Raw genomic sequence first — 26,167 nt, 5'->3', positions numbered from 1 at the left:
TACCAGTGTGGGATTTGAGGAAAGGATGGGGCACATGAGAAGTTAAAAAGATATTATAAGTTTTTGCAGACACAAACCACCAAGATAGAAATGACACCAACAATTCTCAAAAAAAAAAAAAAAATATATATATATATATAATAATAATAATAAAAAAGCAATCAGCTACTGCATCAAGTAACTGGAAGCAATTTGAGAGGAGGCAAAAAAACGTAGAAATAAGGAGAAATTGGCAACCTCGTTTGTGTTCACAGGCATATTAAATCGAGCAGCTGAAGCAACATGCCAGACAGCTAATCATTATAAATATAATAACTGGTCTCTAGCAGGCGAATGCGAAGAACCACAGGCAATTAGTCCCTGTGAGAAGCAGAAATGCTGAGCGCAATCACATAGAAAAGAAGGCCTTTATGTGAGCCACTGATAAGGAGAGAATGGAGCAGAACTTTAATACTGTGGGTTTGCTTGTGTTTGGTGTGCGCTCTGAATTAACTAGCCAACACTGCAGAAATCAAATATAGGCCTGTTACCATATTACTATGATTACATTAACATAGGGCCTAATGCAGTAGGGTGCAGTCACTGAGTTTCTCTTTGTAGTTGAGTTGAGTTGGTCTGGCAGTTATCAAATTCTTCAAATTAATTGCATGATAAGCTTACTAATTCAAGGAATAGTTCAACTGAAAATTAAACTTTGCTTAAAATGTAATCATCTTCAGGCCACCAGAGATGTATATGTAGATATATATGTACGTATTTTGTTTCTTCAACACAACAGATTTGGAGAAATATAGCATTACGTTACTTCACCAATGGATCCTCTTCAGTGAATGCGTGCCATTGGAATTAGAATCCAAACAGCTGATAAAAACATTGGATTAATTCACAAGACTCCAGTCCATCAATTAACATATTGTGAAAAATTCATCATTGGGACATTTTTTAAGGTCCTTTATGCATAATATTGCTTTCTCCAATAATATATATATATATATATATATATATATATATATATATATATATATATATATATATATATATATATATATATATATAATTTCATCTGAATCAGGAGAGAAATATGTATAGATCAAGCATAGTTTACAATATAAAACATTCTGTACAAATATGTTGGTTGATTTTGATGTGAGAGGACTCTCTTTCTGATGGCACCCATTCACTGCAGAGGATCAATTGGTGAGCAAATTTTGGTATTCTAAATTTTGGTATTCTAAATAGATGTTAGATTTTTTGTTTCCAGCCAAGACTTGGAGAAACGTGTTCATGCCTTTATCACCAGCAGGGTGGACTATTGTAATGGGCTCCTCACCGGCCTTCCCAAAAAGACCATTAGACAGCTGCAGCTCATCCAGAACGCTGCTGCCAGGATTCTGACTAGAACCAAAAAATCTGAGCATATCACACCAGTCCTCAGGTCCTTACACTGGCTTCCAGTTACATATAGGATTGATTTTAAAGTACTTTTACTCATATATAAGTCACTAAATGACCTAGGACCGAAATATATTGCAGATATGTTCACTGAATATAAACCTAACAGAGCACTCAGATCATTAGGATCAAGTCAGTTAGAAATACCAAGGGTTCACAAAAAACAAGGGGAGTCCGCCTTTAGTTACTATGCTGCCCGCAGTTGGAATCAGCTTCCAGAAGAGATCAGATGTGCTAAAACACTAGTCACATTTAAATGTAGACTCAATACTCATCTGTTTAGCTGTGCATTTATTGAATGAGCACCGTGCAATGTCCGAACAGATTGCACTATATTTTCACTGTTTTATTTTAATTTTATTTATTTTTATCATTTTCGAACTGTTTTTAAACGTTTTAATCATTTTAAAAGTTTTAAAATTGCTTGTTTTATTTTTGTTATTTTTTTCTTCATGATTATTTTACTTTCTTTTATGTAAAGCACTTTGAATTACCATTGTGTACGAAATGTGCTATATAAATAAACTTGCCTTGCCTAAATTTCTCACAATCTGTTCAGATAAACAAACCCATCAACATTTTGAATGGCCTGAGGTTGATTATACTTTCAGCATTTTTTTTTTTTTTTTTTTCAGGAAACTATATCTTTAATAAATGTAATATCATGTGAATTATTATATGGGATGAGCTCAGAAATATCATATGAACCCTCAAATGAAGATTGGGGCAACTGAGTAAAACACTGAGTAGACATTACATAAAGTAACTGTCAGTATATCAGTATATAGTTTGTTTAGTTTTATAGTTTCCATATCATTGCTCATATGTCCATCAGTTGCAACTTGCACAGCAATCCATTTTGCATTCAGGTTTGTCATTCTGTCTGAGGTGGATTTATGGTATCTTCTCATAAAACATGTTCAGACTATCTGTTATTTTATTTTAAATTAATCTATGTACATATCCATTATTATCTCAAAATCATGAGAGCCATGGTTTTAAGGTGGTTTGTCCAAAAATAAAAAGTGTATTGAGATCACACCCAAAGAAGTTATTGTAAATAAAATGATCACAGATAATATTTTTGATGTAGTCTGCTTGATTGAAACCTGGCTAAAACCAAATTATTATATTGGTCTAAAAAAAGTCTACTCCACCAAACTACTGTTATAAGCATGAGCCCCGTCAGACTGGTCGTGGAGGAGGTGTTGCATCAATATATAGTGATATTCTCAATGTTACTCATAAAAAAGGATACAGGTTTAAACCATTTGAAATGCTTCTGCTTAATGTTACACTTTTAGATATGAATAAGAAATCAAATAGAGTCCTTACCAGGTCGAGAAATTATGATCATATTACCCCAATTGTACAGTCCCTGCACTGGCTACCTATTAAGTTCTGCATAAATTACAAAAAATATTTGGCTCCCAAAAATCTGGAATAGCCATCCTGATAATATTCAGGGTTCAGGTACACTCACTCTGTTTAATTCTAGATTAAAGACACATCTCTTTGGCCTAATATTGGACTGCAGTTAAATCTGATCAAATAAACATTATTATTATTATATAACGTCGTTAGTTTAGTTTTATTTGTGTACAAAAACTATTCTTGTTGCTTCATTACATTACGGTTGAAACTAGGGGTGACCCCGAATAGTCGACGAATCGATGCATTGATTTGAGGAGCCTGATTCGACCACCAATCTAACAGTCGAATATTCATCAGTGTTAATTTCGTTGACTAAATATTTTCGTCATTATTTTCGTCACGAATATATTTTTGCGGACGAAAACGAAACGAAAACTAAAAAAGAAGGCACTGATGGAGACTAAAACTATGACTAAATTGACTGACATTATCGTCAACGAATAAAGGACGAGACGAAAATAGACTGTGACGAAAATCAAATCAGCAGACGGGAGAGATGCGAGGAATGAGCAAAAGAACCGGCAAAACGGAACAGGCGAGACTGCATGAGAGAAGAGAACCAATCCGAGCCTGACTTATTGAGACGTAAAGCGAAGGTTTTCAGTTTTTAAATGAGCTCCCGGGAAGACGGCATTCGAAGAGGTGATGTCTAAAAGAGCGACAAAATGTCCACAGCTCACTTTGCGTTTGACGACGAACAAAACAAAACAAAGTGTAAAGCACGCGGAGCGCTCATTCGTGGCATAGAACACAACCAATTTGAAAAGACATTTACTGAGGAGCCACCTGGACATTTTCTCAAATGTAATTTCACAACGATGTTCTTTTGTTTATTGAGCTAAGCAAAACTGGAAGACTGCAGTGCATAGATGTTGTAGCATTAAATATTACGAACTGGAAAGTACTGTAAAACAGCCCCTTCTTCAAGTTAGAAGAGAGCACAATACTAATACGTAATATTATGATACATACATTTGATTAATAATAATGTTTAGTATATTTTATAATGTTCTACTTGTTGACAATATCACAAATATTTCTATATTAGTCATGTGAAACGTGAATGTTCACATCCTATCATTATACATACTAATCTAGCAATATTGTAGTATTTAAAACATACAATATTGCTAGACAAATGAATACCTTATAAAATCTTGTTACTTTTTTTATCCACCCAACTTATTAAATATTTACTTTAAATGTATGCACTTATTGTTCAGCTCAGCTGTAAGCTTTAAGGTCCTGGACCTAACTTTATTTTTCTTTTATTGTTGGTCAATTGGCAGCTAGTTATTGTTTACATTATCATGACAGTGTTTGTTGCTGCATAAAAGCTTTTGAATCGAAATAAAGACACAGTTGTGTTGAAATAAAGTTGAATTTGTGTTTTATATATTTTGGTTAAGTTTGTTTCCTATACCAGCTGTAAAAAATTGTCTAGTAAATCTGTTATTGATTTTAGTCTTATTTTAGTCGACTAAAATACCAAGCAATTTTAGTTGACTAAAATACCAAGCGATTTTAGTCGACTAAAATAAGACTAAAATTAAAACAAATCAGATGACTAAAACTTGACTAAAACTAAAAAGAATTATAGTCAAAAGACTAAGACTAAAACTAAATTAAAATTTCATGTCAAAATTAACACTGATATTCATGTGGTGTTATTGATTATGCCATTTTGAATATATGGGGGAGCTCAAATGTCTGATTTCACATAGAACGACCGGTTTTCTCCCAATAAGTGAATATACAGCCTATTATGATAAATCTTTAAGAATCTGAAAAGAAAGAAGCTTCAAATTAATATTTTAAAGTTTGTGAATAAATCCAACCACCCCTATAGATTTATGTTTCACTTTCCATAATCCGTGACCGACAGAGGAGCATCTTGGCGGCAGGGATTTAAAACTTTACCAAGACTCAAACTGACACAGACAGAGACTGGATGTTTTCGAACAGGTAGGGTACAAGTGATTTCGAAACATTTCAGCCGGTGTATATATATTGTGGATATATTATTTACCTGATATAAGATGACTTTGGTTTTGAGTCAAACGCTCCATTGTAGTACTGCGGTGATATCTCTTCAGCACATAGTTAACATTAACTGCTAACATTTTAGACTAACGTTACAATTAGAGCATTATTGTAAAAAAAAAAAAAAAGTTAATTGTTATGGTTTCGCCGACTTTAAGTGTTAGCTATCTGTTCATCAAAACATAAAACATTATTTACCCCATTTATATCTGCAAGGTGTTTGTTACACATTTTCCCTGTGTGTTAACATCAGTAATTATGTTAATCGAATGTCTGACTTGACTCTTGTTAATGCATTTTGCCCCACCCCCAAACATATGATTCGAAAATTCCGATTTGACTATGAAAATCCTTAGTCGGGACACACCTAGTTGAAACACTGATGGCAGCTGGAATATTTGACGATGTCTTTCATACTTTTCTGGATTTTGGCAGTCTATGGGATAGTCTCAAGCCTCCCGGTTTTCATCCAAAATAAAATACATTGTGTTCCGAAGATGGACGAAGCTTTTACGAGATTGGAACAATATGGTGGTAAGTGATTAATGACAACATTTTCATTTTCAGTTTCCCTTTAATTTTCTGCAAAGTTGCTTTGCTACGATTTTTATTATAAAAAGGGCTATACAAATAAACTAAAATTGAAGTGAATTCTGTGATGAATGAATCCATGCTTATTATTGTTTTTTATTTTTTCACAAATAATTGTATTCAATAGACTAAAATTTTTAAAGTTGCCTTGTAAGTAAGTATAAAATGTGGGAGCAGTAACGGACACAAGTGTAGATGGTTTCACAAGAGTTTCCTGCTTCAGTTTGTACTTGTGGTTCAGGATAGTAAGAACGATATGTCACGGAAGGACTGACAACATTGACTCTTTAGTCAGAGTGCTGAGATCTTTCTCGGAACAGCAGTTAGATTATTTCAAAGACTTTACTTTATACTTTAATTGTTTTCATAGAAAAGTTAAACTGTTTGCCAGACCTGGATGGGCAGTAACTACACAGGAGTTTAAATGTGACCCCCAGAAATCCTACACTTTAAAGTATGTAGTTCAGGTTTGTTTCTTCCTTAAATTCAATAATTGGTAACACTTTACATTAACTTTTATTAATAAGTAATTTATAAACATACTGCTTTAAACACTTTATGTATGTATGTATGTGTATATGTATGTATATAATGTATTATAACATGTCACTGTTTAATATATCTCTCTATGTATTTATTAATATATTGATTAAATTTGATTTTGTTATTAATTATTTTTAATTTGTTATGTTGTTACGTTTTATTGTCATTATAATTTTTTTGCTAAAAAATGTACTTGAAATTAATTTTCTTTTCAGTTTTGTCTTTTTTTTAATTTCTTTTTTTCAGAGGTTTAGATTGTATATTAGTTCTTCAAAATGTTTTGTCATTTAAAGACTTGCAATTTCTCTGAAATGGTAACAAGATTTCACTTTTATTTTCAGTCCTCATAACAATGGCATCAATCTGGCTCGTGTTTGTGCTGTGGATATATGTTAATGATATGATAAAAGGTAAAAAAAAAGCATGATCATCTCATTACATAATCATGGAACAATTTTTGTTGTTTTTTATTACTTTTATTACTATCTATCTATCTATCTATCTATCTATCTATCTATCTATCTATCTATCTCTATGCAGCCCCCCACCTTTTTTTTCTGATGTCATGCTACCCACACATTTTGAAATGAGTTTGTTGGAGAATGTTGTCAGGAATTGTCACGCAATGTTAAGACTTGTGTAATAGATCGGTGTGTTGCTAGCTAGTTTATTATTGAAGCCACATTTCTTTCCATAAATTCACCTATGAGTATGATTTATTCACTGATTCTTGATTTTAAAATCTGCAGTGAACCAAGCATCATCATGTGCTAAAATTCACACTCCTGCCACAAAGGTACTCGCTGGCTCACCCGTATCAGTGTCCTGCTCCATCGAGGATGACTGCTCGCTGACTAAAGGCAAAAACTTTCATGTGGCATGGAAGATTAACAATGATTTTGCCCCCAGCAATCTCTCTTACCAGCAGAGTAACAGGACGTATGGTGTAATCATCCCTAGTCTACCAGTTGCAGACTCATTTATTGCTTGTGCTGTGTGTGAAGAACTTTTGGAAAATTGCCAAATTGTCAATGGAGTTATCGTTAAAGTGGGAAGTGAGGATCTTTTTAATGTTTTTGATTCAGTACTAACTACATGACTAACTACTAAATTACTAGCTACAGTCATAGAGCTTAATCAGGGTCCATATTTAATAAGTAAATGAAAACAATTCTTTGCTTCTGATCATTCAACCAGCAAACATATATATTTAACACACCATATTTCCATCATTCATATCCTTGTTTCCATTTACACCAAATTAAATATGCTAGCAGCTCTGAATAAGGTCAATTTCACATTCATGTTTTATCTATAAAATATGCGTTCTCAAAAAGTTAATAATGTAGACTATTGTCATTTCAAGCCAAAGTTAACCTGATTTCTAATTTTCCTTTCTTTTAAGAGCCTCCATCTATTCCTAAAAACCTGAGGTTCTCTTTGAATCTAACATACCCGAGAAGATTCATGTGTCAGTGGGATCCTGTCCAAGAAATGCCAAATCTTCAGACAACTTATACTCTCAACATATTTAGGTACTAATTTCTGCTAAAAATTTCAGAACTGCCAGCTTAATTTCCCTTAAAAATCAAAACAAAGAGGAAAAATTATTATTATTTTTGTATAAAGAAAACAAAATTATTTTAAGTATTATTAGTAGTTTTTGCTTTGATGATTAGTGTGTCTAGATATTTTAATTTTGAGTTTTTTGTCTAAATGCTGATTCTCAATACACTCTCACTTAGTATTATTATCATTATTAAATCAGAATAAAGTCATTCGAAATTTTACAAAATAGTTACAAAATACTATATATATATATCATTTTTAGTCAATTCAATTTGATTGGTGACATGCTTGATAAATGTACCATTTCTCCAGGCCAGAAGATGATCAATATGATCAATATGTGATCCCATCTGTAAACCATTTCTACCCCATTCCAGTGGAATATTATGGTTTATATTCAGAGATGGAGATTAATGTGACAGCAATGAATGTATTTGGGAACACCACCTCTGAAACCCTGAAGCTGAAGCCTATGGACACAGGTAAAAAGTGCAATGAGCTTTATTCATCGATCAAGAATTAAGAACTAATGTTAATTTAGTGGCTTTATAGCAAGGCTGTGCTCCGTGCAAAATTCAATTTAGAAATTGTTTGAATCAGTTTATTGAACTGCTGAAAGTGTAAATATTAATTATTGTATAGGATGTTTAATTATTTGAACATGAATAAAAAGCAATACAACGGAATGTATTGAATGAAATACATTTGGAAAGAAAGTAAACAAACTAAACATAAACATAAAGCTTGCTATCATAAACATAAATATGGGGCATGCATTTCCAGAAACATTTAATTATATATATATATATATATATATATATATATATATATATATATATATATATATATATATATATATATATATATATATATATATATTAGGGCTGTCAAATGATTAAAATTTTTAATCAAATTAATCAGAGTTTTCAGTGGATTAATCAGGATTAATCACTATTTGCAATTACACATAAATCCTAACAATTTTTTTTTTCTGAAATGCATACCAAAAGATAAATAACAGGACACAGATACATAATTTTAATGTATTGATTCATCAGTATGTGGTTCTTTTTTTCAGAATTTCAAAAGTTTAACATTTACTTAAGCTTCTTCTGTGTTTTCGTCGCGGCGCTGTTTTTTACTATCTTGAGAATTCAGAGATCGACGAGACTTTCCTGACCTGACTAATTTGTCACACTGCGAATGCGTGTAATGCGTTAAAAAATTTGACGTAATTAATGACAAACAACTAATTAACGTCGTTAACGAGCTATTTTTGACAGCCCTATATATATATATATATATATATATATATATATATATATATATATATATATATATTTCACACATACACACACACACACACACATATATATATATATATATATATATATATATATATATATATATATATATATATATATATATATATATATTTATTTATTTATTTTTTCATTATGTGTGTCATAATGAATGAATAGTCAATTTTTTTTATAAAAAATGTCTAAATGTTTATTCAAGTATTTATTTAAAAATAATAGTAATACTGATATTTTCCTAACATGTTAAATTATAATTAGTCAATAAATTAATTACACCAATGATATCTGAACTTTTTTGAATGACAGATCAGTAAATTCCTCTTCATGTCATTCCATTTCAAATTCCATTTCATTAACTTGTGGATTGGGTCTAATTCAATTCAATTTTAGGTGTATAATTTTTTCATAATCTGTGTTGTTGTTGTTTTTGTTTTGTTTTTTACTACTGATCTATTGTATTTCAGCAATGTTCAACCCTCCAGAGATTAAGAGGATTGAAGCAGATGTGGTTGGCTGCTTAAATTATAGCTGGGGTATTGAATCTCTAGGATGGTTGATGGAGTCTTTATGTGTAGAGTTGCGAGTGAAAACAGTGAACAACCAGCTAATCAAAGATCTGGTAAGTGACTGCTTTTTACGATAAATGTTTAAAAACTGCACTGTATGTGAGGTTTTTTTATTTTATTTTATGGCTCAAATATTAATTCTGTTACAGGTTTTGCCCTGTAAACAAGAAGACAAAATAAATGTATGTGACCTTTCCCATGGGACGATTTACATCACCACAATGCGAGTGAAGTATAGTGCATCGAGTAAATGGAGTAAATGGAGTGAATGGAGTGATCTGAAAAGAGCCACCACACTTATGAAGGGTAATGAGTTACTGTCTTACAATAAAATAACTGGGCAATATTTTAATAGAATATTGCCTGTTTGGTAGTACTTATACAGCACATATTAATGCCTTATTCTGCATGACCATATTTTAGAATGAATCCAACCCCATAATAAACTTAAAAGGATAGTTAAGCAGACATTCTTCTAATACTCTAATGACTGCTAGCTGACATGTAGTTGCAACGGCACTTGTAGTAAGTTGAATTTAACACTAGAGGACTATCAAAATAAAGAGTTACCAAACTTTGATGTTTAACTTGACAAGCTGTTGTCTAAAATTGTTTAAAGAGTTTGCAGATGTAATTTAAATAATATAGGTCATGGTTTCCCAAACGGATTTGCAAAGGAAATGCAGGGGCTTCATGATTTAATTGAAAGCTAATAATGTAATGATAAAATGTCTAACAAAAAAATAAATAATTGATATTGTGGTATGTCAACAGATCTCAAATGGTTCAATCAAGTCTCATGCAACTGTGTTCAGTTATACTGTGTTCCGGTGTCTTGATTTTCATCATTGTATTAGATTTGTAACAAACAGCATATGAATCTGTTGTCAACTAAACCTCAGATATCTCCCTGCAAAGTTCCGCCAAAATAAAAGCTTGAGAGTTTAACATTCAAAAGTCAAAAATGTTAAACTTTTTAGTGTTGTTACTCTTTTAACTATAAAATATTAATTGTTATGCTTTTCAGCTCCAACTGGCAGCTTGGACACATGGCTTAAAGTGAATGATCAGACCGCACAGCTCTACTGGAAGGTGAGGGTCCTTCTGACAGTCCTGACACAATTTGGAAAAAGTTTAATTTTAAAATTAAGAGGCTAGGCCTACCAGTTAGTGTTATTTTAGTATAATTTATGCTATTATAGGTTTTGTAACTATTGAATTCAATTAGATTTTTTAATTGTTATGTTTTTTTCTGTTGTTTTTGTCATGTTTTGTTTTATTAAATATATCTATGTATATCTTTTTTTTTTTTTTTTTTGTTAAACTAAATGAAGATGAGATATGTTGCCTTGAAAACTAGCTGAAATAAATATATATAATTTTTTTTTTTTTTTTTTTTTTTTTTTTTTATTGCTTAATGTACATAACAAGACAGGGAACCAACAATGTAAGACACTTTCATATAGACCAGCACATAGTTTACATTGAAGAGAGAGAGAAAAATAAATAAATAAAAAATAAATAAATAAATAAATAAAATAAAACAAACACAATAACAAGGAGCAAGGATGAAACCAAAATTGTAGTCAATGAAGTTAAAAATGTTTTTAAAATAATAGATATTTTGACAAAGAGAAGCATAACTTTTCCGATTTTCGATTAAGTTTTTTGAGGCATTTTAAGCTCTGAAGCATTTTAACAAACTCACATAAGAATATATTGAAGGAAGGTTTACATTTTTTCCATTTACAAGTATGTATATGATATTTACCCATCAACAAAACAAAATTCACAACATCAGAGAAGGATGAATTTAAATCACATTTAAAAAAGAGCACATCTTGCTGAGTTATAGGAGAAACTGTCTCCATTTTTACTGACAACCAGCTATGTATATCAAACCAAAATTTAGAAGAAACCTCACAGTAAAAGAAAAGGTGATCAAGTGTTTCAGGAAAAGAAGAGCAGAAACCACAAGGATCCACATCGAAATGAAATCGTTTTTGTATAAAGTCACTAACTGGATATATCCTAAACATAATTTTATAATGAGTCTCCTTGACCTTTGGAGCAACTGGGTAAGCCATATAACGGGTAAAAGCTTTGTCCCTTACTGGGGTTTCAACATCTCCCAGAAAATAACATTTATAATCACCAGTGATGATACGTTTAAGTTCTTTATAAATAAGTTTGTTATTACACTTATAGTCTAAGAGGTCAACATTACATATTTTCAAAGAGGGGAGAGAAACTACTGGTCTAGATAAAAGATCAAAAAAACTACTTTGGATTATTCTTAACAATCCAGTAGGTATAGCATTGCATATCTTATTATAACCTTTTAATGTAATTTTAACTTTGTATTTACTAATGAAATCAATATAAGATAAGAAAAAGCCATTATCATCTAACAAATCATGAATAAAAAAAATACCCTGGCTATACCAATCACTTTTAAACAGAGATTTTCTATTAATAATTACAACCCTATTGTTCCAAAGAGTGGAGTTGTGAGGTGAAAAGTTATGGGTAAACATCATTTTCCAAAATAGCAGTACTTGTTTATGAAAATTAGATACCTTCAGAGGAATTTTACAAGGGTCGAGATCACATCTCAACACAAAATCAAGGCCGCCAATTTTTTTAAAAATGTGGTTAGGAATATGGTACCATATCGAGTGTGACTTTGTTAAACACTCTTTCAACCATTTTATTCTGAATGTACCAAGAAGAGATTCAAAGTCAATGGCTCTCAAACCTCCATGTTCATACTCTTTTACCATATGAAATTTACGTAGATAATGCGTTTTATTTTTCCAAATAAATTTAAATAAGATTGAATTCACCGATTTAATTACTCTAGGGGCAGTATACAAGGCTTGAGATAAGTAGATAAGTTTGGATATTCCCTCAGTTTTAGTTAAGAGAATTCTACCCAGTATAGATAGGTCTCGAGATAACCAATGATTTAAGGATTTTTTCATACTTTCTAATTTAGAGTTAAAATTTGAATGTTCTCTATTAACAACATTATTTGTAATCATAACCCCTAAATACTTAATCTCCTTTTTTACTGGAATGCCCTCTATAACGTCTAAATTACAATTATGGATTGCCATTAATTCACATTTTTTAAAGTTTAGAGTCAGGCCTGATGCCTTTGAGAAAACAGAAATTTTTTCAATAACTAATGGAAGTACCTCTTTATTTTTAAGAAATAAAAGAGTGTCATCTGCAAATTGACTTATAGTAAAGGTTCTACCAAGAATATCTATGCCTATACTATCTTCAAAGTTTTTAATGAATAAAGACATAAGTTCAACTGCAAGATTAAAAAGTAATGGTGAGACAGGGCATCCCTGACGAATTCCTCGTTTAATTTGGATTTTGGGTGATGAACCAACATTAAGAGAAACACTACTAAAAATATCATTATAAAACATGGAAATTACTTTACAAAACATAGGGCCAAAACCAAAAGTTTCTAAGGATCTAAACAAAAAGGAGTGTTCAAGGGTATCAAATGCCTTGAAGAAATCTAGAAATAGAAGTAAGCTTGTCTGGGGAATTAAAAAATTATAATCAAGCATATCAAGAACTATTCTAATATGACTGTGAATACTTCTCCCTTTAATAAAAGCAGATTGTGTTTCACTGATAATTTCACCAATACCCTTTTTTAATCTATTTGCAAAAACATGAGAAAGCAGTTTGAAATCATTACATAAAAGAGTTATTGGTCTCCAATTGTCTAAAAATAATTTATCTTTGTTCAACTTTGGAGCTAGAATAATTAAACCGTGCTTCATTGATGGAGATAATTCAGCTTTATCTATACATTCCTTTAGTGCTTCAAAAACTAAAATTCTTATTTCGTGCCAAAAGTGTTTATATAGTTCTACTGTGATGCCATCAATACCTGGCGACTTTCCATTAGACATTTGCTTTATAGCAGTGTCTAATTCTGAAATCTCAATGTCAGCCTCCATCATATTTCTAAAATCAGAGTCTATAATAGGAACTCTATCTTTTAAAAAGGAGAAGAAGAGATCACAATCGCTTTCTGAAAATTTTGATTTATATAAATCGTTATAGAAGGAATATATGTAGTCATCAATTAGAGTTTTTTCATGGCTTATACAATTATCAATACTAAGTCTATTAATAATTTTCAAAGCTTGTTTTTGTTTTTCTAGATTAAAGAAATATGAAGAATTTTTTTCCCCTTCCTCAATCCACCTGGCTCTAGATCGTATAAATGCTCCTTTAGCCTTTTCTGTATAAAAATCATCTAACTCTGATTGAAGAGTATAAAGTTCTTTTTCCTCACTCTTACTAAGTATGTCTTTATTACTGAAATAATTTAGTCTTGATAAAATTGTTGTCTGCCTAAATTTTCTAGCATTTGCAATTTGTTTGCCTTCTTTAATCGCTATTTTTTTTACATTAAATTTGACCCATTCCCATTTGCCAATTGAGGTTAATTCAGACATGGTTTTAACATTATTAATCATTAACAAAATAGAATTACAAAAAGATTCACATTTTAGTAAATTATTATTAAACTTCCAGTGAGTTCTTGTAGACGTAGAGCTGTCATTACTCCTAAGAGAAAGTGATATGGCACTGTGATCAGTTAAAACTGAAGGAGAAATATTACAATCAAATGTAGAAGAAAGAAGATTACTAGTTATCAACCAAAAATCCAACCTGGAACGCTGAATGCGCCCTGAAAAGGAACCCCATGTAAATTGTTTCTTATGTGGGTTCTGTACACGCCAAACATCAATTAAATCAAGAAACTGAGATATATTATAAATCAGGGGGTTATAGGAAAAAGTGGTGAAAGGAGTGGGGTATCTATCCTGCCATTCATCTGGAACAGCGTTAAAATCCCCTCCAATAATAACTTTATCTGTAAAATATGTGTTCTTCCAGACATCAATTTTTGTAGCCATATTCTGAAAAAACAACTTATTAGCGGCCTTGTTAGTGTAACCATAAACATTTATCAAAATTAAATTACATTCATTTGATTCAAGAACCACCATAATCCAGTGACCCTCATTATCGCTTGAACTTGCAACAATTTTGCTGTCCATCCGTTTAAACAAAAAAGCGACCCCTGCTGAGTGAGAAGTTCCATGAGAGAATAAAGCCTCTCCACCCCATTGTGATTTCCAAAATCTTACATCTACATCAGTTGAATGAGTCTCTTGAAGAAAGAAACAATTTACTTTTACTTGCTCCTTGCAAAAAAGAAAAAGTGCCTTACGTTTAACATTACACCTAATACCTCGAACATTTAGAGATAACAGAGAAAAAGACATAAACTTGAATTAAGAAGAAGAAAGAAAAAAAAAACCTAATTACAGATTTTGCAGAAGATCAAATATCGTTCCTCTTACACAGGCATATAATAACACATTTAAGGCCGATAAAACCGAACTCAAAATAAGCCTTAAAGAATGACGTACAAATAATATATTCGATATTAACTTTGAATAGAATTCTAAATGAAATACCTAGATCCATACAATCGCTTGATCCTGAATACGACATAGCCTAACTGTGCCTTAGTAGACAATTGAACCTATTCTCCTCACAGATTTAAAGTAACTCAAAAGCTAGCACATCAATTCATTCACCACTAACTAAGCTGTCACTCTCTGACCATTAATCACTGCATATCCGTCGCGAAGGTACGCTTTCAAGTTTTTCTTTCTTGCCTCCTCAACTTTAGGCCATAGACGAGCATGAGCCTCCCGGTCATCCTTGCAAAAATCCTCTCTAAAACGAATTTTTTTCTCCATGCAGACCGGTGCATTCTTTGACATTCTCCAAACCATGTCACGTACAAATCTCATGCCAAACTGAATGATGATTTGCCGCGGTCTTGCACCCTTCACTTTTTTGCCAAGGCGATGAACTGTGTCCACAGTATTCTGCAATTGTTCTAGAGAGTGAGGGACAATCTGAGACAAGATATCAATCACGACACTTCTGACATCCTCATCTTCTCTTTCTGGAACTCCATTTAGCCTCAAACACCACCTGCGTTTGTATCGGTCATGCTCCACACATTTCTGTTTCAACACTTCGTTTTCCTTCTGTAAGTGAGTTACCTGTGATTTCAAATTAACCACATCCTCCTTAACACCTTTCAACGCCGTCGTATTGGCATCCAGAGACTCGGAAATTTTGACAATTGCATCAGTGTTCACTTTCAGTTGGAATTCAAAGGCACGAATGTATTCAGAATTTTCATCGAATTTACGACTGAGGCTTTGGATGGCGGCGTACAGAACGCTAGTGGAAATATCATCACTTTCCTTTTCCTGTACTGCTTTCACTCTTTTGGGTCCAGGACTTTTGAGAGGGGTATGAGGCATAGTCTTCTGTCTAACATCTTTAGCAGACGACACTTCAATCTCCATCGTATCGATAGGTTCATCTCTTTCTTCACCTGAAGCTATTCCAGCATAGGCATGTTCTCCAGTTTTCGCCGCCATAACGCTTCAGCGAGTGTAGCAAAAAAGACAAGCGAATAGACTCGTATAAACAAAAAAACTCACGAATGTAGTAACAGAAAACAGAGTAAATAAATAATCTTAAATAAAGAAAAACTGTAGACTAAGAATAGACGGCCTTTTGCACAATTACATCAGAGCCTGTAAAAAGTTCGACTTATCTCTCCGCCATCTTAACACGCCCCCAAATATATATAAAAATATATTTATCATTATATTTTATTTCAGTTAATATTCTGTGGTATGTTATTATTCCTAAATAACAATCGGTAAAAGCTAATAACACAGGCTCATCTGGGTAAGAGCAGTTGGCGCTGTACTCTTGCTTGAACAATTTTTTTCTTGGTAGAAGCTTTGCGTTTGTTTAGCTAATACAATATTAAAGCTCAATTCAAAATGGTATAATACATAATTAATTATATCATCCTGGTATTGCGGACTTGCTCTCGTATCATTCAAACGCAGCTATGATTGTTGTGTACGCTGTAAATGGATTATAAGAGATTTTTTAAGAGAGGTTTTAAAACATTTTCATCTTAAATATTTTGTTGCCTTAATTCTTTTTGTGGTGAAATGTTGTGTAATAAGTGGTTTGACTGCACCGTTTAACCTTAAATGTCCGTCTAGTTTGCCGCTTGCTAGCAACTACTGTCTTCACGGAAGCGTTGCATTTAAATATTTCAACTCAGATCAACATTTATTTACTTAATCACATCTAATTATTTACTTATATGGCAAGTAGCTTAACATAGATACAGTAGATAGATAGATGGATGGATTGATGCACAGATACCAAGAAGTGTCATGGGGCAAAACTTATATTTAAAAATATTTGTTAGTTTCTGCAAATTTCAGGGCAGAGTCAAAAACTTTTTTTTTTTATGTGAAAGAAAATGACAGCATGTCAGATAGTGCTGTCTGAGCCTAACTCTTTTTAAACCTGTGAGTTCCCTTTCACCTCTCTGTCTCTCTGTCGTCTTATTTCAGCCCTCAGAAGATTTCAGTGCCAATGGCTGGAATTTGTCATATACTGTCGAATCAAAGCAACTAAAAAAGACTTTATGTTTTACACGAAAAAACCACTGCTTCTTCAATCTCAACAAGTTGGTTCAAGAGGTTTACCTGAGAGCCACTAATGCAATGGGGAGCTCGAATCATACCAAAGTACGAGTGTATCGGGAGAGAGGTATTTGATTGCTGGACATGTGATATTTCAGAGAGATGTTCTATTCACAGGGTATTACCAATGAAATGCTGATGTTTGATGACTTTTATTATGTTGTTTTAGGGCTGGGCTCTGTCTCTAATTTCAGTGTTCATCCCCAGTCTGAGACGTCAGTGCGCATCACGTGGGGACGACCAGTGTCCCCCCGTGTCACAGGATACGTGCTAGAGTGGAGACTTCTGTGTGAGACACCGGAAGCTCTCTTGTCCTTTACTCTGATGGACAAAAACAACTTCAGTACCACAGTAACAGGTGATTTTTATAATAAATAATAATTATTATTATAAACGCTACTGGTTTGGAATAATGACTATTTTGAAAGAAGTGCCTTACACTCACCGTGCATTTATCAAAAACAATGCAAATTTATATTAAATGTAAATATATATTAAAATGTAATTTATTGCTATGATCAAAGCTGAATTTTAAGCATTATTATTCTAGTCTTCAGTGTCACATGAACCTTCAGAAATCATTCTAATATTCTGATTTGCTGCTCATTTCTTGCTGCTTAATATATTTGCTGCACTTCAGAATTATTGATGAATGGAAAGCTCATAATAACAGCATTTATTTTTAAAAATAAAAATTTTGTTAATGTCATACATACATATGTCTGTTTATGTAACCTTGCCCCAAAATGTTCAATGTGTTATGGGCTGCACAAAAATAAAAATAAAAATAATTTGTTTTTGTTTTGTTTTTTAAATTAAGCCAGCAGTTAGCAACATTTGTAAAATAAGCAAAACCAAATTAGCATTTAATCATTTCTGAAGGATCATGTGACACTGAATACTGGAGTAATGATGCTGAAAATTCAGCCTTGCTTTACAGGAACAAATTTCATAAAAAATATTATTCAAATAGAAAATAGTTATTTGAGTTAGCAAAAATATTTCACAGTATTATACTGTTTTTACTCTATGATCAAAAAATGCAGCCTTGGTGAGCAGAAGATACTTCTTTAGGTTTTAGAAACTGTATCCAAGTGTCAAATTACATCTTTAGCGCATAATGATAAAAAATAATAATAATCGACTATAATGCAGATCTAATTATGGCTGCCTTAAAATTTCAGGGTTGAGGCCTTACAAGCCCTATGAGATCTCTATTTATCCCAAATATGTTGATGGCATAGGACATCCTCAAACCTTAATGGCATACAGCAGTCAGAAAGGTGCGTAATGCTTGGAAATCAATAATGAATATCTCAGGGCTTCATGTAAATTGGGGGAGTGATGTGCAATAAAGCTGAATAATAATACAATACTTCCATCTAGTGGGCTCAGACCTGAATTTTCATATATTACAGCACCCTCTGTGGCCCCATATTTGAATGTTACGGAAATAAGTCATTCATATATCAAACTTCACTGGGATGAAATTCCCCTTGAGCAGAGAAACGGGATCATTCAAGGATATACCATATTCTTTTGGAATGAGAGGGACAAAATCAAAGGTATTCAAGGATTCAAAGTTGATAACAGATTTTTGGATGGAAGATTTTAACGTTTTTATGATTATTATTATTATCATTAACCATAATGTTTCTATGCTGTTTCAAGTCATAACGACCGAGCAGACCAGCATTGAGGTGAGAGATCTTCAACCACTTACCACATATCATGCCCTTTTAACTGTTCATACGATGGGAGGAAGTTTAAACGGATCATTTGTGACCCTAGCAACAGGAAAAATTGGTGAATATAGTTTTTATAACCATACTGACCGCAAACTGTTTAAATGTGTGTGTGTGTGTGTGTGTGTGTGTGTATATATATTAGTGGTGGGCATAGATTAATTGTTTTAATCTAGATTAATCTCACTGTGATCTTGAAATTAATCTAGATGATTAATCTAGATTAAAATGGCTCATTCGAATTCTGCCGAAGGCATTCAGAATATGTGTGTTACCCAAATAAATTGAGAAGGGGTTTATCAATCTAGGTGGTGCATTAGAAAAGGGGCTCATCTCCTGTTTCCAAAATGCATCACAAAGTGTTGAAAAAGCTGTAAACTAATTCCACTTTGCACAAGGTGCAAACAACCTTACGCCTGTTTCACACATACTCCGTTTGCAGTGCGTATGCGTTGCATATTTTTTATGCACACATGTTAAAGGATTCCAGTTACGTTCCAGGAGCGTTGCATCTGCAGCAGTGCAGCGATCGTTTACGTACTGAGTAGCGAACTGCAAACACGTCCTGTGTGAAAGCACATCGAGTTCATGCTGCACCACATACGTAACGCACATGGACTGCATACGCACTGCAGACGGAGTATGTGTGAAACAGACGTGAGCAGGGCCGAAGCTGGGGTCAGCGGGGACCCGGTGAAGGTTGTACCAGTGGGCCCTGTTTGAAATTGTTTAATTTGTATGTTCATTTATTTTTATTTATTTGTGCTATTTACACAATGTTTAAGTTATTTTCAAGTTTGTAGGTGTCAAGGTACAGAAACCAAATAATTAAATGTAAAATAGCACTGGATAGTCTTCAATGTAAAAATTAAATATACAATCAAACCTACATTTATTCAGACACCTTCAACATTTCTTAAATTATTACAATTTTGCTTTATATATCAAAAATTATATCTGGTGTCTGAATAATTTTTGGTTTGACTCGTAAAACTACAAAGTAATTCAGTCAAGAGCAGTGAGTGATTTTCATTTTCATTTTCTTGGAGTAACATTACAGCAGCCAGTAGCTAAATTCCAACTGACAGTTGTCAGTTCCAACTGACAGAAATAACTGACAGTTTTTTCGAGCATAATTCCCAAGGTGGATATTTTGACATATTTTGTATGTATTTGTCGGCGCAAGAGCAAAAATAAGCAAATTCAATGTTGTAGTGTTTTTAGACGCCTTTCTCTGCGTGAGCCCTGAACACCAGAACACAGCGAGTACTGAATTGGGCTCTTTCACATCTTTTTGTTTGTTCAAACTGCGATTTGTATTTGTTCGTTCAGGTGCTGGAGGTACTTCAAGGAGAACTTCGCAGAAGACAGCTCGGTTTAGTGTCGCTGTCCGTGATATGCGGCTCTCGGTCTCTCTCATTCGCACCGAACACAGCGCACGAGTAACCAGCTGCTCTGTTCAGCTTTTCCGCGTATTGTTTTTGGATGCTTTAATGTTTAAATCGACAAGCGGTAAGGCTTAAAAACACATGAAAAAGATAAGCTTTCATGACGATGCGCAGCAGTGGCCCGTCAACTGTCCTGAGCATCTTTTTAGGTTGGCCTCAGTCAGTCGGTTATATAAAATATCAAGGTGAAAGTCATCATAGCTTGCTTAATATAGACCCAGCTCTCAACCCAACTTTGAGAATAGATTAACGACAATATTTTTTTAGCGCCCGATAAGAGTCTCACGTTAATGCAGCACGTTAACGCCGATAACGGCCCACCACTAATATATATATATATATATAAACTTATACATGTCAAAATTGCTGTCTAATATAACACCCAGATTTCTGACTGTAGAGGAAGTAACAGTTCATCCGTCTATAGCTGGACATACTGTTTTTCCATGCAATTCCAAGTTAGTTTTTCTCAATTTGCGTTCAAGACTACGAGTTACTTTCTTGAGAGAGTGAGTATTCCTGTTATACCATGGTACAGTACGATTTTCTCTAACCTTTTTCAATTTGATGGGGGCAACAGTTTCTAATGTATTAGAGAAAATAGTGCCCATGTTGTCAGTCATTTCGTCTAATTCATGTGTATTTTGGGGTACAAATAGCAGTTGAGATAGATCGGGCAGGTTATTTGCGAATCTTTCTTTGGTGGCTGGAACAATAGTTCTGCCCAGACGGTATCGCTGAGACATATAGTTAATATCAGTTATACGCAGCATGCACGATACAAGGAAATGGTCTGTAATATCATCACTTTGAGGTACAATATCTATAGCAGTAAGATCGATTCCATGAGATATAATTAAATCTAGTGTATGATTAAAACGATGAGTGGGCCCGGTGACATTTTGCTCGACTCCAAAAGAGTTTATTAGGTCAGTAAACGCAAGTCCTAATGTATCATTTGCATTATCAACGTGAATATTAAAATCTCCCATGATTAGCGCCTTATCAACTGTAACTAGAAGGTCTGAGAGGAAATCTGCAAATTATTTTAGGAATTCCATGGCCCTGTTGGTCTATACACAGTAGCCAGAGCAAGAGATACATTAGATTTCTTTTGCATGTCTGACAGTGTAACATTTAGCAGAAGTATTTCAAAAGAGTTAAACCTGTATCCTGTTTTCTGGGTAACATTGAGAATATCACTATATATTGTTGCAACACCTCCGCCACGACCAGTCTGACGGGGCTCATGCTTATAACAGTATTTTGGTGGAGTAGACTCATTTAGACCAAAATAATCATTTGGTTTTAACCAGGTTTCAGTCAAGCAGAGTAAATCAAAACTATTATCTGTGATCATTTCATTTACAATAACTGCTTTGGGTGTGAGTGATCTAATATTTATGAGCCCAAACTTTAAAAACTGTTTTTGTTCATTTACTTAACATGTTTCTGGTTTAATCACGATAAGATTTTTTCTAGATCCTACATTATACTTATATTTTGACCTCACTATTCGGGGAACAGACACAACAGTCTTAATAGTTTTTACAGCGCAAGTACTTTTATCATTTAAGCGGGTGGAACAAAACTCATCATAATAGTTATTTGAGAATTGTCTTACTAGTCACATGGAGCGAAGTGTCCTGGAGATGTTGTCAAAGAGCAGCTCCGCTCCGATTCTGCAGGGATGCAATCCATCAGCGCGAAACAGCCTAGGACACTCTCAGAAAAGATTCCAGTTATTAACAAATAGCAGTTTCTGTTCTTTACACAATGACAACAACCATTCATTTAAAGCAAAAAGTCTACTGAACCTTTCGTGTCCTCGTTCATACGTTGGCAGTGGTCCTGACACGATGATCGTCGCCGTGGGCATCGTGCTGTGAATCGTCACGATCAGGCTCCTGAAGTCCCTCTTCAGCGTCTCCGTCTGCCGCAGCGTGGTGTCATTAACCCCTGCGTGAAGCACGACCGCTCTGGGGCTCTCGTCGACCTTCAGGATCACGGGTATCTGCGCAGAAACATCGAGAACATGAGCACCAGGGAAACAATGAGTGTGCACTTTACCTTCAGCTAACGTAGCACGGACGTGTTGGACAATGGAGTCTTAGATGTTCACAGCGTCGCGTCCTGTCTCCTGAGGGGAGCGAAGCGGTTCCGGATGGAGATCTCGAAGAAAGGAGGAGGAGAAGTCATCGCCCGGGGCCCGACTCGTGTTCTCCGCTGTTGATGCACCCAGGGTCCGTGGTGTCCCAGCGTCGGGGTGAAGGACATCTGGGAAGATCGCGTCCTGGGTGCACCAGGCCTGTGCAGAGAAACACACGGAGTAGACGTGGTGGGCTGTTAACAGCACGCTGTATACTTACCTCGGATTTGTGAGCGTCAGCCCGGGATGATTCCAGCGTGGCTCTCCGCTCTCTCAGCTGGGCCTGCCTCACCTCCAGGTCACGAATCTGCTTTTCCATGGCCTCGAGCTCGAGCTGCACAGAATGCAGCTTGAACGTGTCCCCACCTGCATTTAAAGGTAGACATTCACCCGCCATTAAATCAAGTAACAGTGAATACAGCAGTGGTAATGTGTGTGAATAGAGTATTAGCAATGCAATCGCAGTTAGCTGCAACCACACCGCTGATGCTAACGGGCTATAAGCTAATAGCGGACCTGGGAGATCAAAATAAAACTAGTGATAGCGAGGCGCTCTCATTGTTTTTGTTGTAGAATACAATAGAGGATATATTCATACGTTATATAAACGGAAACAATGGTGTATACAATTGATTTTTAAGTTAAAAATAGTCGATAAAAAGAATATAGTGACGGAGCTCAAATGCAGTACAGACACCAACAACAAACAGGAAGTGACGAGATGAGAGAGTTGTCAGGGTTCGTCGCCATAGGCTCGTGCAGCTCCACTGCCTAACCAGTGGTTCATTTTTGATACACTGCACAAAACAATGGTTTGAATAAAAAAAAAAAAAAAAAACTTCAGTTCAAGAGAAAATAGTTTTTATTTTATTTTATGTTTTTTTCATATGGGTCAGAGCAAGATGCAGTACTCGTTTTTGTATCTCAGGGAACTGAGGTTAAGTTTAGTAACCGAGTATGTTTCCATTGATTCAATTGGTTTCCATTGATTGCATACCAGAATCTCAGTGAATGCAGTTCACCAGACAAATTATTTTGACTTTTATTTGAGAGAGAGAGAGAGTATGAATATTCAGACACAGTGAATGTCTTTTCAGTATTGAAAATGTTTTTCAGATGGAATTGAAATGGTGCTGTTTATTATCCCAGCATGCATTGGGTTATCACTTCTCGTCATCATTGTTGTGTTTGCCTGTGTTGGGAAAAATGAACGGTAAGCATCCACAGGCTTCGTATTTTTGTGTACTAAGGCCAGTACTCTTATAATTTAATTTATGTCTGTTTTTTTAATAGTGTGAAGATGTGTTTATGGCCTATAATTCCTGATCCTGCCAACAGCAGTATTAAGGGGTGGACCGACAGTGACTCATCGCAGGTATGATAGCCTGGCATATATATAATTATCATAGATAGCTCAATATCTGAAATCAATTTCAATAAATAATAATCAAATGGCTTCAGAAGTCAAAGAAATTGCTTAATAAATTCATATCTTAACATGTTTTTGTCCAAGGGAATGCCTCACTTTAAAGAAGACATGGAGCCTGTGTTGGCATATCTGTCCCATTTCAGTCTCATTGATCTGGCAGAGAACGAGCCATTCAAGAGTGACTATGTTAAGGAGAACCAGTGGTCACATGATATCGATAGCCATGACGAGAGTCATCGCTCATTCCAGACCCGTGTCATATATGATACGGAGCATGACAAGGATTCTATCCCTTATGCCACAGTTGTTTTTGGTGGTCCGTATCAAAACCATTCATCCTCTCCACCAGCCTACGTTCGCTCTGAGTCCACACAGCCTCTTTTAAGGCCAGACGACCCTGGCAGCCCCCCACCGTATGAGAATTTGTCACCAAGCACAAGTTTTTCTCAAGTACAACACTTCACTGCATTAGCTCAGAAATTCACTGAAAGTGAGGAGAATGAAGAACTTTGGGATGACTTTCCTATGCTCAGATCCTTAGAGATTAGAAATACTGATCATATCTAAAGACAAATTCATCAAGTTCCTGTTTATGTGTCTTTTTTAGGATGTGTGTGTCACAATATGAACTTGAGTAGAGAGAGAGAGAGAGAGAGAGAGAGAGAGAGAAGTGGCCCCAAGAAGGATACATTCAAATCACATCAGAATGTGTCCCAAATCTGATTGATTTGGCTCATAATACAGATCTGTTTTTGGAAGTGAAATATAATCTGTCTGTAACTAATAGGCCCACTCATTTTCTGTTTGCTTTTGTTTCATTATTAACTTATCACCAGAGACTACATATAGATTAAACAGCTAACTTATAGTAGAACAGACCAGACCACTGGAATTACAGTGAATGGGAGAAAATGGAACTCCCAAAATGGCAGCTCTAATAAACAATACCCCACCTTTTCCAAGTAGAAGAGCCAGTCAACAAAATCACTTCCTGGTGTGTATATAAAACTTGTCTTAAGAAATCACATAGTTGCATTTTATGTTATCCTGCCCTTCCAAGTTCATTCTTTCATTGTAGCTGAAGAGAATGTCATAAATACATTCATGTGTTCTTAGCAGTGAGAAACTTTCTGCAGCATTTCAAAAATAATAATATTAAGGATAATGCTCCATGATTTTGTATATTATAGGTTTAAAGGAGCACATTTCTGGTTTGTTATTATTGTTGGGGCTGTGAGTGTATATAAGACAAAAATGCTTGCCAACAATAATGTATGTTACATTTTTGCTGTACTTTTAATTCAAAATATTTTAGCATTGTGGTAAATGTTACATGTTCATTTACTTCTTATTATTACCTTAAATTCTCCACATGCTATACATTCATCTCTTGTACAGTATGGTGCTTTGCATTCAGTAATTTGTTTTTTATTCTTGAAACATTTTAAAATAATAACGTTTGTGGAGACATCTGGAAATGTTACAACACTTTCTCTGGAAAGGACAAAATAAATGATTTCTCCATTAAAAATTTTATACTGGAATGTGTGACGGTGCAAAGTTTGTTGGAAAACATTATTTTCTTGAAGCTTTTCAAATGTTCAGAGCTATATAAAGGTGATGCTGGGTAACAAATCAGCATGAAAGTGCAGTCCACAGAATTTAGCACATTATTACATATTAAGAATTATATGTTTTGCAGATGTTTCAAGGCAATGCCAGTTAACGCTGGAATTTATGCCAATGGGTATTGATATATATATATATATATATTAGGGGTGTAACGATACGCGTATTCGTATTGAACCGTTCGGTACGACGCTTTCGGTTCGGTACACGGTACCCATTATGTATACCGAACGGTTCGTTGGAGTAATTAATTATATTTTGAAAAAAAAAAAAAAAGAGAGAGATAGAAATATAATGATATGCGTTCAACAAGGTAGCCCAATAACCCAAACAACGTAACAGCAACGCCCCTGACACTCCCGAAGAAGAAAAAAACACCATCTTATATGTTTATGTTAGGCTACTCAGCAGGCGCTCGCTCACTCAGTACGCGCTGAAGGCTCGTTGCAAAATAGCCAATGCGTTTAACAGACTAGAAATGAGAAGATCCCCCAATAACCAACAGGTCTGGTGTTTGGGTGCACTTTGGATTCCCTTTAAGCTATAATGGTGATGGCAAGAGAGTGGTGGATAAAAAAACAACGGTATGTCGCATCTG

At 34.3% G+C, this 26,167-nt stretch overlaps 1 protein-coding gene across 12 annotated transcripts in view; it reads left to right on the top strand.

The window, feature by feature from the left end:
* csf3r (colony stimulating factor 3 receptor (granulocyte)) overlaps positions 1–25,484 on the top strand; it is a 227,155-nt gene extending 201,671 nt beyond the window's left edge. For 2 of the 12 annotated variants that reach the window (XM_052617573.1, XM_052617574.1), the window contains exons 2-16: positions 6,405–6,473; positions 6,813–7,118; positions 7,469–7,598; positions 7,945–8,114; positions 9,419–9,573; positions 9,670–9,826; positions 10,548–10,612; positions 17,038–17,236; positions 17,339–17,527; positions 18,354–18,452; positions 18,588–18,734; positions 18,841–18,975; positions 23,628–23,724; positions 23,805–23,886; positions 24,025–25,484. In XM_052617573.1, the coding sequence (XP_052473533.1) occupies positions 6,416–6,473; positions 6,813–7,118; positions 7,469–7,598; positions 7,945–8,114; positions 9,419–9,573; positions 9,670–9,826; positions 10,548–10,612; positions 17,038–17,236; positions 17,339–17,527; positions 18,354–18,452; positions 18,588–18,734; positions 18,841–18,975; positions 23,628–23,724; positions 23,805–23,886; positions 24,025–24,507 (2,472 nt within the window). In that variant the 5' untranslated portion in view covers positions 6,405–6,415 and the 3' untranslated portion in view covers positions 24,508–25,484. Of the gene's footprint in view, positions 1–5,761; positions 5,988–6,404; positions 6,474–6,812; positions 7,119–7,468; positions 7,599–7,944; positions 8,115–9,418; positions 9,574–9,669; positions 9,827–10,547; positions 10,613–17,037; positions 17,237–17,338; positions 17,528–18,353; positions 18,453–18,587; positions 18,735–18,840; positions 18,976–23,627; positions 23,725–23,804; positions 23,887–24,024 lie in introns of those variants that run through there. The other 10 variants (XM_052617575.1, XM_052617583.1, XM_052617572.1 and 7 more) reach the window with 9 other exon arrangements.
* Positions 25,485–26,167: the final 683 nt, after the last annotated feature.

This window comes from Carassius gibelio, chromosome A16 (genome assembly GCF_023724105.1).
Source record: "Carassius gibelio isolate Cgi1373 ecotype wild population from Czech Republic chromosome A16, carGib1.2-hapl.c, whole genome shotgun sequence".
NCBI lineage: Eukaryota > Metazoa > Chordata > Actinopteri > Cypriniformes > Cyprinidae > Carassius > Carassius gibelio.
Note: the sequence above shows the minus strand (reverse complement) of the source record. Positions and strands in the feature narration are given on the sequence as shown.